Source organism: Oryctolagus cuniculus, chromosome 18, assembly GCF_964237555.1.
Source record: "Oryctolagus cuniculus chromosome 18, mOryCun1.1, whole genome shotgun sequence".
NCBI classification, from domain to species: domain Eukaryota; kingdom Metazoa; phylum Chordata; class Mammalia; order Lagomorpha; family Leporidae; genus Oryctolagus; species Oryctolagus cuniculus.
The window spans coordinates 9,610,475-9,623,627 of record NC_091449.1 but is presented as its reverse complement, the minus strand read 5'-3'; the positions used below and the strand labels follow the sequence as shown (position 1 = coordinate 9,623,627).

The following is a 13,153-nucleotide window of genomic DNA, read 5'->3' as shown; positions in this document are numbered from 1 at the left end:
AGAATGTAGGATGTGAGCATTTGATGTCCACCTTCTTCATATCATGATGTATAACTTTACTCTGAAATTCAAAGAATGCCTGAATTCCAGTCCCTGGAAGTATCACAGTTGGGTCTGAAATATAAAAGATTTGAACATTTCATCACCTGTTTCTCAAAAGAGCTGTCAGTCATCATATTCTTCAACAGACTCCATTTTGTTTATAATTTCAAAATACAAACTGTTTATTTTCAGAGGATGCCAAATTAGCCTAATTAAAAATTCTAACACATCTCTGAGATAATGTTAACAAGTGATACAATTTATAGCTTTATTCTAATATGTCAGATTTGTATTGGTGTTATGGCAAACTCATTGCTCTTCATTATATACACATATACCTTCCTCATTGAGCCTCATCTGAAGAAGCCCATAGATTCAATTTTCATGCACCTGACAGTGGCCAATATTTCAACCATTATCATCCGGTCAATACCAGAACTTATGTCATCCTTTGGAGTCAAAGATTTCTTTAACGATATTGGTTGTCAAACATTTCTGTATGTAACCAGAGTGATTCGAGGTCTTTCCATATGTACTACCTTTCTCCTAAGTGTATTTCAGGCCATCACTGTCAGTCCCAGTCATTCTAAGTGGGTGTGGCTGAAATCTAAACTCTCCAAGTGGATTTTCCCCTCTTTACTCTTTTTTTGGGTCATCAATATGCTGATCTACACCCACATCATTGGATCTGTAAAAGCCAGACTGAATTTCACTATGGTTGGTCAGGGATATGTTAATGCACACTGTCAAACCCGGAAGCTCGGAGACCATGAATCAAGGTCATTTATAAGTATCATAGTGATTCACGATGCAGTGTTCCTGGCACTGATGATCTGGTCCAGCCTCTACATGGTGTGGATCCTCTACAGACACCGCAGGAGGGCCCAGCACATTCACAACTTCAGTCTCTCTTCCAAGACATCTCCAGAAAACAAAGCCACCCACACAATCCTTTTGATGGTATTTTGTTTTGTGTTCTTTTACTTGTCAAGCAACTGTTTGACGCTTTATGGATTTTATGCATCTGAGAAAAACACAAGGTTGGAGGGTATTGGTGGAATTTTAGCATCATGCTACCCGACATTTTGCCCCTTTTTTCTGATGAAAAATAACAAAATTATTCTCAAACTGACTTCCTTCCTTTCAAATATGAGAATGACCTTTTGTCCATGAGCTTTCAGTGGCTGATCTGACATCATCTTCAACAGAGGAGTCTGCATCAAGATTATATGAGGAGAAGCAGCCACAGGGCCCTGGGGCACTGGAAATGGGGCTAGTTTGAGTGGAACTATGCAGTCCATTTAAAAACATTCATGTTTTGATATGTTAATGTGAATCAAATGTGTTAATCTTCACATAGATGACACAGTTAAGTAATCTTTTGGGTTAAATGACTGTGTTGAATATCATTAAGCTAATTTTATCTGCTTGGTTTTCTCTTTTCGAGTGGAGCTACTGGAAAATACAAAATCGCATTTGGGATTGCCTTATATTTCTGTTACACTGTGCTGTTCATAAAGACTTCCTTTATGCATTCAATATGTTAACACCTTGCATATTTTGGGGACTCACCTGGATGTTGGATGTTCCCCAGTGACGTAAAGTTAAAACAAAGGAAGTAAAGAGAGCTCTAAAGAATGTCTGTGATGCTGGAAAAATAGTTGTATTTGTGAAAAGATCTAGGAAAATAGGGCTGATTAAGAGGATGAGAAATTGTGGGAGATTCCATCTCCAGCATCTGTGTAAATCCATCCATAATGATCCCCTCCCCTTCATATTGATAAGCTGACATGCTGATTATTTGGATCTGACTTACTGGGATGTCAGTGAGAAGTGTCTCTTCATTTAAAGACTCATCAGCAGGGGACTGATTCTTTCCCATAGCTCCGTGGTGTACTGGTTTACAGCATATTGACTTTGCAAAACTTTTCAACCAACATCTTTCTTTTTTTTTCTGTTTCATCTTCCCCATCTTAAATTCTCTGTCCTACTTACCTCATTGTTCAGTTCCCTGCCCAGGGACAGCACACTGGTGACTGTAGCTTGAGTCTTTGCACATATCTTTTTTCCCAGGGCTAAAGAATTCCACCTCACCTGTCCAAGGGTTCCAAGGTTTGGAACCCAAAATTTGTAGAGTTCCCATTTCCCCTCTCTTCAGCTTTCCATGGTTCAGACACATAATCAAAAACTAGAAACTCAATTTTCTCCATGAGGTTTTAAAATTTGCCCTTTATCCTAATGTGACAGTCAGGGTGATGTCGGGATATACACCTCAGGGACCTTCAGCTTAGACACTGCTTCATTACTGTGTGGCTGTCTTTCCTCCCCAGTGTGTTTCCTTTCAGGAAGTGTTGCTACTCATGAGCAGGCACAGATGCCCCGTGGACAGCTCTCCGCCCCTCCTTGGCCCTCCACCCCATCATGGTTTCATCTTCGTGATCAGTACAGTTTGAAATTTTCTTTTCCTTGAATTTGCAACATCAAGTCTTATGATTGGCTATCCTCTCCTTCAAAATTATTTTCTTTTTATTTTTTTAAAAGATTTGTTTATTTATTTGAAATTCAGCTACAGAAAAGGAGAGGTAGAGGCAGAGAAATCTTCCCTCTGTTTGTTCCCTCCCCACATGGCCTCAGTAGTCAGGGCTGGGCAAGGCTGAAGCCAGGAGTCAGTTGTGGGGAGCTCCTCCAGGTCTCCCACATGGGTGCAGGGGCTGAAGGACGGGGGCCATCATCTGGTGCTTTCCCCGGCACATCTACAGGGAGGTGGATCAGAAGTAGACTACCTGGGACTTGAACCAGTGCTCTTATGGGATGCCAGTGTTGCAGGCATCAGCCTTACCTGCTCTGCCATAGGGCCACCCCCACCCCCTGCTTATTTAGGAGAAGTTATTTTTTAAAGTAGCACAATACTCGGCAATTTATCTTGCTCCATGAATGCTCACTGTGGCCACACCCAGGCACCAGCACCCAGATCCAGACCAGCACAGCTGCCCTCACCCCTCACCCCACTCTGGCTGCACCCCGTGGTGTTTACTCTGGACCAGTGACCCCACCACCGTGCCTGTCAGGTCTCCCACTCACAACAGTTGGTCCCAGGTGTCACTACTGCGTGGCCCCTAAATTCGTAGAGGAAATCATGCAGTTGCTGAGGCTCTGTCCTCTTTCAGCAGTGGCTGTTGAGAGAGTTGTGAGGACTCTCCTGCTCAGGCTGCCATATCCGGGTCAGCTCATGCTCCCGCCCCTGTGCCTCTCAGGAGGATCTGCCGCAGGATGCAGAGCGGTGACGTCATTGACAGACCCGGATGTTGCCACTGCTGGGACCCAGCTAAGGCCTCGCCGAAGGCCTGTTTGCCTGCGGGTTTGCTGAGACCACCTTTGCCCTTGTTAAAATCCATGAACAATCCACAGGTATTTCCAACACAGAGCTAATCTTCATAGGAAATCCCTGGGTGAGGGTAACCATCACTGAAATTTCCTGCATGCGTTCCCTGCACATCCACGGGTTCTCCCCAGGCTGCCAGTCTGACAGAATCTGGTGGACTGGGAGGCTGAGAGAGTGGGCATTGATTTTCTCAGGCTTGTAGGGCTGGTATTTGGGATGAGGGCGCCAGGGTGGCTGGGCCGTGGGAGCACTCTCTCCCTGGATGCTGGTGGCCATCTTGTCACTGTGCCCTCCTGGGGAGAGGGGGAGCTCTGGTCTCCTCCTCGTGAGGAACAGAACTCTGACGGGGCCAGAGCCCCCCCTCACGGCGGCTGTCACTTTCCTTCTGTCAAGACCTGATCTCCAAATACAGTCACACGTGGCTCTGGGCCTTCCATGTTACATTTCAGGGCAGTACTCAGTCTATGACACACACACACACACACACACACACACGTGTTGTATTGACACCTAGAAACCTCCATACTTCTTGAGTATATAACTCTTTAAGCCACCGCTTTAGGGATTTTTGGGAGGCAAAAGTGGTTTGCTTTTTGAGTGGTTTCTGCCTCATCTTCCTCAGGTGACAGATGATGAGTGAACCAGGTCGCATGCAGTGCAAATCTGCGGAATTCTTCCCCCGCCCCCTGAAACCCACGAACATTGGTTCCCTTTGATTGTGTCTGGTGCCATTGGTCTGATCACTCCCAAAGCGGCAGAATCTGAATTCAGCTCAAGCAGGTTCAGAATGCATTGTGCTTCCAAAACAAATAGTAAAATCTTAGTAAAATGCCACCTACAGGATCTTTCTTTCACAGACCTTGTTTGGATTTTTACAACTAGGATCATGAGTTCTTTCCTTACACAAGTCTCCTTTCTACTGATGTCATTGATGGTCTTCAAACAAACTCTTCAGGTCCTTCATTGTGGTTCACTGAAGCTTTCTTGTGTTTCTGGGTCTGGAAGGGTTTTTGCAGTATTCAGGTGATTCTGTCTGTAAGTGCTTTAGAACGCATAAAGGAAGAAATCATTAGTTTTGGAGATATTTTAAACAATAGTGCTGATTGCTTCTTCGATGGTTATTCAACTCTTGTGTTTTCTCTTTTTCACTCTTCTATAAGTGTTAATTATTTTTAGAGGATCAGAAAGACACACAGAAATACAAATAGTCCTACCTGCTGGTTCTCTCCCCCTAAATGCACACAACACCCAGTTACTGGGCCTGGCAGAAGGTGGATCCAGGAATCAGGCCAGGCCTCCTACGTGGGTGGCAGAAACCCATTTACTTGAGTCATCAGCTGCTTCCTCAAAGCATGTGCATGAGGTTGAATCCATAATTGGAAGCCCAGAGCTGGGATTTGGACATAGACCTTGGATGCAGGATGTCTGCATGCCAAGTGACATATTCACTGCCAGGCTGCACACCCAGCCCTGTCATTTTTTTGGTGTTTTTTATTTACCAAATGGGAGCATTGCCTCAACCCTTCCATGGCAGCTGGCTGTCATACACCACACACGTGTGAACTGAAATAACTCTGGGTGACTGTGTGAATATGGGAGTCATTAAACTTCATGAGCATTGACTGTGTTTCACAGAAGATGCATCCATGAAGTTCCATGAGTCCCATGACTAAACAATGAAACATTGCAATCTAGGGAAAAATCAAATCCATACCAAACTGCTCTTTTAATGTCAGAACACAAGTTTTGCTGGAACAACATTACTGGATATAGGATTTCTTTATACTTTTAAAAATTTGTTAAACTCATTTTCTATCTTTAATTATTGTGTAATCTACTACACAGCTCTTTTGGGGTCGGTTGGTTTCCATTTGGCTCCTGTGGCAGATGGTCTGGGTTTGTCCTTCTCATCCTGCCTCTGCTGTGTTTGCTCCCAGGGTTGCAAGGTTTCCTCCACCCTCAGGAGCCTGTGGGTGTTGTTTGTGACTGGCAGTTTCACCTCTGAAGATTTCTTAAGCCCAGATTTTCCAGGGAGTGCTCTGATGACCACATTTTATCACAGTTTCTAATTTAATATTCTCCTGAACTCTTGGGTGTGTAAATATTGTGAAATTTGTGCATGTCTCCTATATTTCCAGATTTATTGGTGGAACTATGATCTGTGGTGGTTTCTGTGTTAGAAAGCTGCATCAGACTGGGGGTCTGCTGGGCAACTCGGTGGCTGGCACTTGGCCCCTGTGGGATGGGGCGATAGGAGTGCAGAGGAACCCACTGGACTGCAGCCACCGCCTCACTGTTCCTGTCGAGGTCACCATGTCATGCTGTGACTTTTAGCTGTCAATCACACTGATGTCCACAGTGGGTGTTCCACGATGGACTTTTTGGCTGCAGGGTCTTTCCCCTCTCTCTGATGATTCCAAAGTGCCTCTGCTGGAAGTGTTTGCGATACCCCCTTTCTTTAGAGTTGTGGACTGCCTCACAATTCCTTAGCATTGCCCTGAGTAAGAATTTTCTGCGAGAGAATCTCCTGACCTCGGGTCCATGGGACCGCACGTTTCCTGAGGGCTCTGGTGTGATTTGGAGAGAGGCACTGGGTGGATGAGTGGGTGTGGTCCCACCTGCTGTCTGGATCCCTTGTTGGAGCTGACTGCTCTGACCTCGCAGCCGGTTTTCTCGGTTACAGAGACTGTTAAATTTTCCACTACTGTTTGGATTCTCCTATATCCCTGTAAGTTTCTGTTCCTTGACATAATAAAGGAGCAGTCTTTGAAAGTCTGATAGAAAATAGAATGAAAGGCCAAGTTCACGTTGGTGCAAACATGGGAAACCCACATATGATTTTGTTCATACCATGTGTTCTTCACCAACCTCTCACAGGCCTCTCATGTACATGGATTTCACAGTGTTTTTTGGCACCAAAATTCAATTGGCCCTGGCTTTGTTTTTTTTTTTTTTTTCCCCATGAACTTTTTAATTGGGGGAAAAGGTATGCACGGGTTTCGGAGGCTTCTGCACCAAAGAAACCTGGTCTCTGTTGCACCTTCATGGACTGTGGAGGTTTCCCTCGCACACTGAATCTGGTTTCTTTGCTCACAGCAGCTTCAGACCTTTTAATATTATCAGAATGGGCATCTCGGTGCCCAGGATTCTGATATCCCAAAGCTGGTTCTGTCTGAGGGTCCTGCAGGAGCAGCGGCTTCCTGCTGGGGAGGTGGCACCAGGCCGTCCCCTGCCTGCCTTTCCTTGAGCCTTTGTGTCTTCCCTTGTTTTGGGAGCCGACTCTTAGAAAACCCAGGCAATTGCTCTTGTGGCCTCGTCTCTGCTGTGAGTGTGTAAACCCTGGCTCTCTTGGTTAACCTGGCCTGTGCATCCCTCCCCTTCTCAGTGCATGTGTCCTACATGTGTCTGTGTGCTGGACGTGCAAAAGCATTGGACAGGGCAGAGAGGGGACGTGACATTTTCTCGCTTTTCATCTCTGTTGTTTCGGTCTGTTCCATTTTCATTTCCTGTCATGGTGGATGGCATGGATTTAGGATTAGACAGTTTGCTTCCCATTCTCTCTTCTCCCCTCCTGTAATTGTCCCTGGATTTTCTTCAGCATGAGTCAGTTTTCTTTATCTCAACTCTCTCTCCATATGTACACAAATTTAATATCATTATGTATTCTGTTTAACAAATATGAAATGGTTTTGCATGCTTTGTTGCTAGTGTTGAGCACTATAAAACAGAATTTGTCTTAAGAGTTACCAGCAGCTTCTGAACAGCAGGCATAACAACAACAAGTGCAACCATTGTGTTTTTATTTATTTATTTATTTATTTTTTAATTTTTGCCAGGCAGAGTGGACAGTGAGAGAGAGAGACAGAGAGAAAGGTCTTCCTTTGCCATTGGTTCACCCTCCAATGGCCACCGTGGCCGGCGCGTTGTGGCCGGTGCGTTGCACCCGGTGCACTGTGCTGATCTGATGGCAGGAACCAGGTACTTCTCCTGGTCTCCCATGGGGTGCAGGGCCCAAGCACTTGGGCCATCCTCCACTGCACTCCCTGGCCACAGTAGAGAGTTGGCCTGGAAGAGGGGCAACAGGGACAGAATCCGGTGCCCTGACTGGGACTAGAACCCGGTGTGCCGGCGCCGCAAGGCGGAGGATTAGCCTATTGAGCCACAGCGCCAGCCAACCATTGTGTTTTTGTCTCCCCGTTTGGAGGGGAGGCTTTGCCAGGCTGCATCTGCCATATCAGAGCACGTTCTGGCCATTTCTTTCACGTGGAAGCGACAGAAGCAAAATAGACAGAGGATGTCACTTGATGGGTAGGTCCTGCTGGCATTTGTCTGGAAAGATCTTTATGTCTCTTGCCTTCTGAAAGCCGGTTTTGTGGGTGCCTTATTCTTGGGGGTGCATTTTTGTTCCCCTGTCCCATTGCTTCCCGGCCTGCCAGGCTCTGCTGAGCAGTGCACTGTGGATTATTCTGGAAGCTCTTGTAGTTGCTTGTTGCTTTTCTCCTGCTGCTTTAAGGATCCTCCTTGGCAATGCCGTGGGAGAGTTGTTTCCAGTACATTCTGGGGTAGACATTTTTGGGCTTGACCTTCAACTCCTGGATTTTCATATCTCTTTCCAGCTGTGGCAGTGTTCTGCGATTGCTTCTTTGAATGAGCCTTGTACTCATTTGTCTTCTTCTGCTCCTTCTGAATTCTCATTTACTCCTGTATGTCCTCTATTGATAATTTTTAGCTCCATGAACTCTTTGATTTTTTAAAAAATTGTTTCAAGCTGTCTAGATTTCTCTGATGAATTTCATTTTTAAAAAAATTTATTTGACAGAGTTAGACAGTAAGAGAGAGAGACAGAGAGAAAGGTCTTCCCTCCATTGGTTCACCCCCATAATGGCTACTATGGCTCGCGCTGTGCTGATCTGAAGCCAGGAGCCAGGTGCTTCCTCCTGGTTTACCATGTGGGTGTAGGGGCCCAAGCTCTTGGGTCATCCTGCACTGCCTTCCCAGACTACAGCAGAGAGCTGGACTGGAAGAGGAGCAACCAGGACTAGAACCCTGCACCCATATGGGATACCAGCATCACAGGCAGAGGATTAACCAAGTGAGCCCCAGTGTCGGCCCCTTCTTTTTTTTTTTTAAGAAAGAAAGGGGAGGGAGGGAGTTTAGGAAGGATGGGAAGGGTACAAAGGAGGAAGAGAATATAATTATAGTCAGAATTCCAAAAAATTATTTTATAAACATTTATTTATTTGAAAGGTATAGCTGGCACTGCAAGTTGTGGCTTAGCCCATTGTGTCACCATGTCAGCTCTAATTTCTCTGATAAATTTCTGTATGGTTCCTCTGGTTTCTGAAGTTCATTGTGTCCCTGTGAGACAACTATTTAATCAGCAGCTTCTGAGCAACAGGCATCTCACAGGTGGAACCATTGGATTGTTTGTATTCCTGTTCAGAGGGGAGGCTTTGCCAGGCTGCATCTGACACATCAGGCATGTTCTGGCCATTTCTTTCATGTGGAAGTGACAGAAGCACATTTCCGTCTCATTGGGGTCAGTGTTCCATACATTAATTTGTCCTTTTGATGTGATCATGATCTCCTGGATGGTCTTCGTACTCACAGACACGTGTCAGCGTGTGTGCATCACAAAATAAGCCACTTACTCCAGGCTGACTGACGTGATCCCTCAGTCTTGACCATGACAGTCCTTTCAGCACCTCAAGTGCAGGTTTTCCATGAGTGTGACAGTGACGCTGAGGTTTGCGGGATGTCCATGCCCAGACAGAACTGGGGGAAATGCACAAAGGGTAACTGGATGGTGTTGGGAGGTAGGAGAAGGCAGAGCTGAGTCTGGGCTCCCTCACATCTTCTGTGGGACAGCGACTGTCAAGTGTGACGCAGAGGCTCAGCCACATGGGTAACCTCTGGGGAGTGAGGTCTGTGTGGTTCTCCCTCTGGGTCCTTTTATGACATTTTAGTTGCAGGCCCAATGCCAAGGGGGCTGTAGCTAAGTTCACTGGGACAGAAGCCATTTCTGCATTTGACCCCAGGAGCAGGTTCAGTGGGTCTGCTGCCTGGATATAGGTCAGTGTTCCCAAAAGGACCCTCCTGGTTCAGGGCTCCACCAGGGCTTCATGACCCCTCCCACCTGGATCCAGAGACTCCCACAGGAAACTGTTGTCTGTCTATGATGAAGAAGTATTTTTGTGCTGGCAGGAAGAGTGGGTGACTTTCTGTGTTGGTAGACGAGTGTTTAAACTAAGCACTATATTGGAATAGGTATGTAATGTATACTGAAATATAAAGAAAGTTCAAGTATTCATGCAGTCTTTATGCATTATAAATGCAAATTCCACAGACATTTATGAATATTGAAACATACAGGTTCAGGGATAAATATGTAACATACTACTCTTTTTTATTTTTGACAGGCAGAGTGGACAGTGAGAGAGAGAGACAGAGAGAAAGGTCTTCCTTTTTTGCCATTTGTTCACCCTCCAATGGCTGCTGTGGCTGGTGCACCACAGTGATCCGAAGCCAGGAGCCAGGTGCTTCCCCTGGTCTCCCATGCAGGTGCAGGGCCCAAGGACTTGGGCCATCCTCCACTGCACTCCCAGGCCACAGCAGAGAGCTGGACTTGAAGAGGTGCAACCAGGACAGAATCCGGCGCCCCGACTGGGACTAGAACCCGGTGTGCTGGCACCGCAGGCAGAGGATTAGCCTATTGAGCCACGGCACCGGCCAACGTACTACTCTTAAGAAAAAAATGCCTTATAGAAATATTTCTTTTGCACAGACAAAACATATCCAGGTGACACATTATAGTGCATCTAAATTTCAGCTTCCCAGCGGTGGTTCAGTACATGAAAGTTCACATGAATTCCCATCATCCAGCTTCTGAAGTGGCACACTGGGCTTGAGAGCCAGAGTAATTGGACATCAGACACCACCTGTCACACTGACCTGTCACTCCTTCTGTTCATCCACATGCTGAACTGTTTATAACTGCAGAATACACTTTTCTCATGTTTGTTGGGAAGCCTGGCCTGATTACAACATCCAGAAATATACTATTATGATTGTGCTCCCAAGTGATAGACTTCTTGGATTTGTCCTCACATTTGAAATTGCATGGGGTACATTGGGAACAGATTGCTTCTTGTGTTATATACGTACACCTTGTTCATGCAACTTCATCTCAAGACCATAGATGTGATTGTCGTGCACCTGACCTTGGTCAATGTCTTGACCATTGTGTTCAGACTGGTATCAGATATCACATTGTCTTTTGGAGTAAGACATCTTCTGGACGGTGTTGGTTGCAAAGCTGTTTTGTACACCTCCAGAGTTTCCTGGGGTCTTTCCATCTGCACCACCTCTCTCCTGAGTGCACTTCAAGCTGTCACTATGAGTCCCAGTCATTCTAAGTGAGCCTGGCTGAAATCAAAACACACTGCATGCATTTTCCTCTGTTTTCTTTTCTTCTGGATTATTAGTATGTTGATCTATATCAAGATCATCACAGAAATAGGATCCAAAACCAATGTCACTGTTGTTGGCTCTGGGTAGTCTTATGTCTACTGTCAAACTAAGAAGGCAGAAGACTGTTGTTCAAAAGCCTTCACAAGCTTCATGTTGATCCGAGGTATGTGCCATGTGGTCCTCATGATATGGTTCAGCCTGTGCATGGTGGGGCTCCTCTGCAGACACTGTACTGCTAGGTACATCCGGGTACATCCGGGTACATCCACAGCTCACTTCCCAGCCATCTCCTGGAATCAAAGCCACCCCCACTATGGTCTTGCTGGTGGGTTGCTTTGTGGTTTTATATTGCTTGAATGATGCCGTTAACATTTAGTTGATTTCCAGGCTGGAGAAAAGGCCAAGACTGGAGAGGATTACTGGACTCATTTCCTCATGCTACCCAACAGTCTGACCTTAGGTGTGGATGAAGCGTAACAAAATTATTTCCAGATTCACTTCTTCCCTATGAAAGAGGAATGTAGGTTTTCTCAAAGAGCATACAGCAGCTGATGGACACCATGGATTTCTACCTTATATGAGTCTTTTTTTTTTTTTTTTAAATTTGAAAGAGTTACCCAGAGAGAGAAGGAGAGGTGGGTGGGGTTCACTCCTTAATTTGCTGCATTGGCTGGAGCTGCACCTGTCTGAAGCCAAGAGCTTCTTCTGGTTCTCCCACAGGGGTGTAGAGTCCCAAGCATTTGTGACATCTTCCACTACTTTCTCAGGCTACAGGAGAGAGCTTGACCAGGAGTGGAGCACCGGGACTCGAACTGGTGCCCATATGGGATGCTGGTACTGCAGGCAGTGGCTTTACCTGCTGTAAATGAAAAGCCTACATAAATTTTTTCTAATGAAAAACCTACATAAATATCAAGTGAATATATTTCAGATTGGGTATTTGTTGAAATTGTAATATTTGGTGTTAAATGAAATACATGTTGAATGCAATATTAAAGTTAATTTTAACCTTATCTGCTAGGTGTTGCTCTTTGTCCAATGTGGCTACTAGAAGCCTTAAAAGTTACATCTGGAGCTTGCTTATTTTATATTAAACTGTGATGCTCATTTGTCTATGAGCATTCAAGACAATAATTTAAAGATACCATGTGACCAAAACCCAAAAGCTAATAACTAAATTAGAGTGCATACAATGTTCATGGTATAAGAAATAGTCCAAGCAGATGTGAGAAGAGGCATACCAAACACAGCATGTTAAGAGAAGTTGGAGTCCTGAGAATTTCATTCTTTCACACAGAGCAGCATGCAAGTGTGTGTTTTGGCATCAGTGTGAACCCAGATGTAACAGTGACCTCACTTGGGATTATGGCTGATGTACTCGCCATGTTACACCCAGGCTCTTATGATAATTCTGTTGAATGCATCTCTCTACTTGCAATGGTTTTCTCAGAAATGACTTGTTTTGCAGTGAATTAGTGTGCATTCACTTTAGATATATTCACTTGTCATACTCTTACTGCTCACATATTCACTGTTTTTGTCTTGTCTCGACTGAAGAGACCTCTGTTTTCTTCACTCAGAGTCCTCAGGGGTACCGTGCAAGTGATGAGTAGTTTGGATCCTTGTATACTTTGTCCCTCAAGTGAATAAGGACTCCTGCCTTGCTTAGACACAAGGTTTTTGGGTATTGCTTTTATATGTTTGGTGGCCTTTCCTCCCAAACTCTCACCCCCCCCCTTTTTTTTTTTTTACAGTATTTTCTAGCTCTCTGCAGTTCAGACAAGAGGTCCAGGGCCAGAATGATGGTTTTCCTTTGAAGAAGGTCATTTTTTTTTCTCTCAAGAGGTTTTTGAACTTGTGCTTTAATCCTTAGACAGTCACAGAGCTTAATGACCATTATCTTGATAAATATAGCGGCGTTTTTTTAATCACTCCTTCCATCCAGGGAGTGGCCTGGTGTGCAGGTCAAGTGTTCTTCAGCCTGGGAAATCGCCTTTCATTGTTTGATGACTGCCTTTCCTCCACTGATTCTGTTCATTGCTCTGGCTTGGTTCTTTATTAGCCCATGGGGACGCATGCCCCTGGACAGCCCTCCCATGTCCCATCTCTGCCTCCCTCCCCAGCCTGGTTTCCTATCATCAATCAGCACAATTTGACATTTTCTTTGCTTGATCTTCCAAACCCAATTCAGGTTTCACTGTTAGGTGTACTCTCCTTCCAAGACACCCACTGGTGGTTTGTTATCCATTTTATTAAAAA

General features: G+C 45.2%; 1 protein-coding gene and 1 pseudogene across 1 annotated transcript; both read left to right on the top strand.

Annotated features, from left to right (window-relative positions):
- Positions 1–282: 282 nt before the first annotated feature.
- Positions 283–1,215, top strand: LOC138846694 (vomeronasal type-1 receptor 4-like). The gene has a single exon (XM_070063197.1). It carries the CDS (start codon positions 283–285, stop codon positions 1,213–1,215), a length of 933 nt encoding a protein of 310 aa, XP_069919298.1.
- On the top strand, positions 10,488–11,354 carry ORYCUNV1R-PS1586 (vomeronasal 1 receptor oryCunV1R-ps1586 pseudogene; annotated as a pseudogene).

What these genes read in the sequence shown, in the direction of transcription:
- LOC138846694 (XM_070063197.1), top strand. Translation starts at nt 283, where the DNA reads ATGTTAACAAGTGATACAATTTATAGCTTTATTCTAATATGTCAGATT.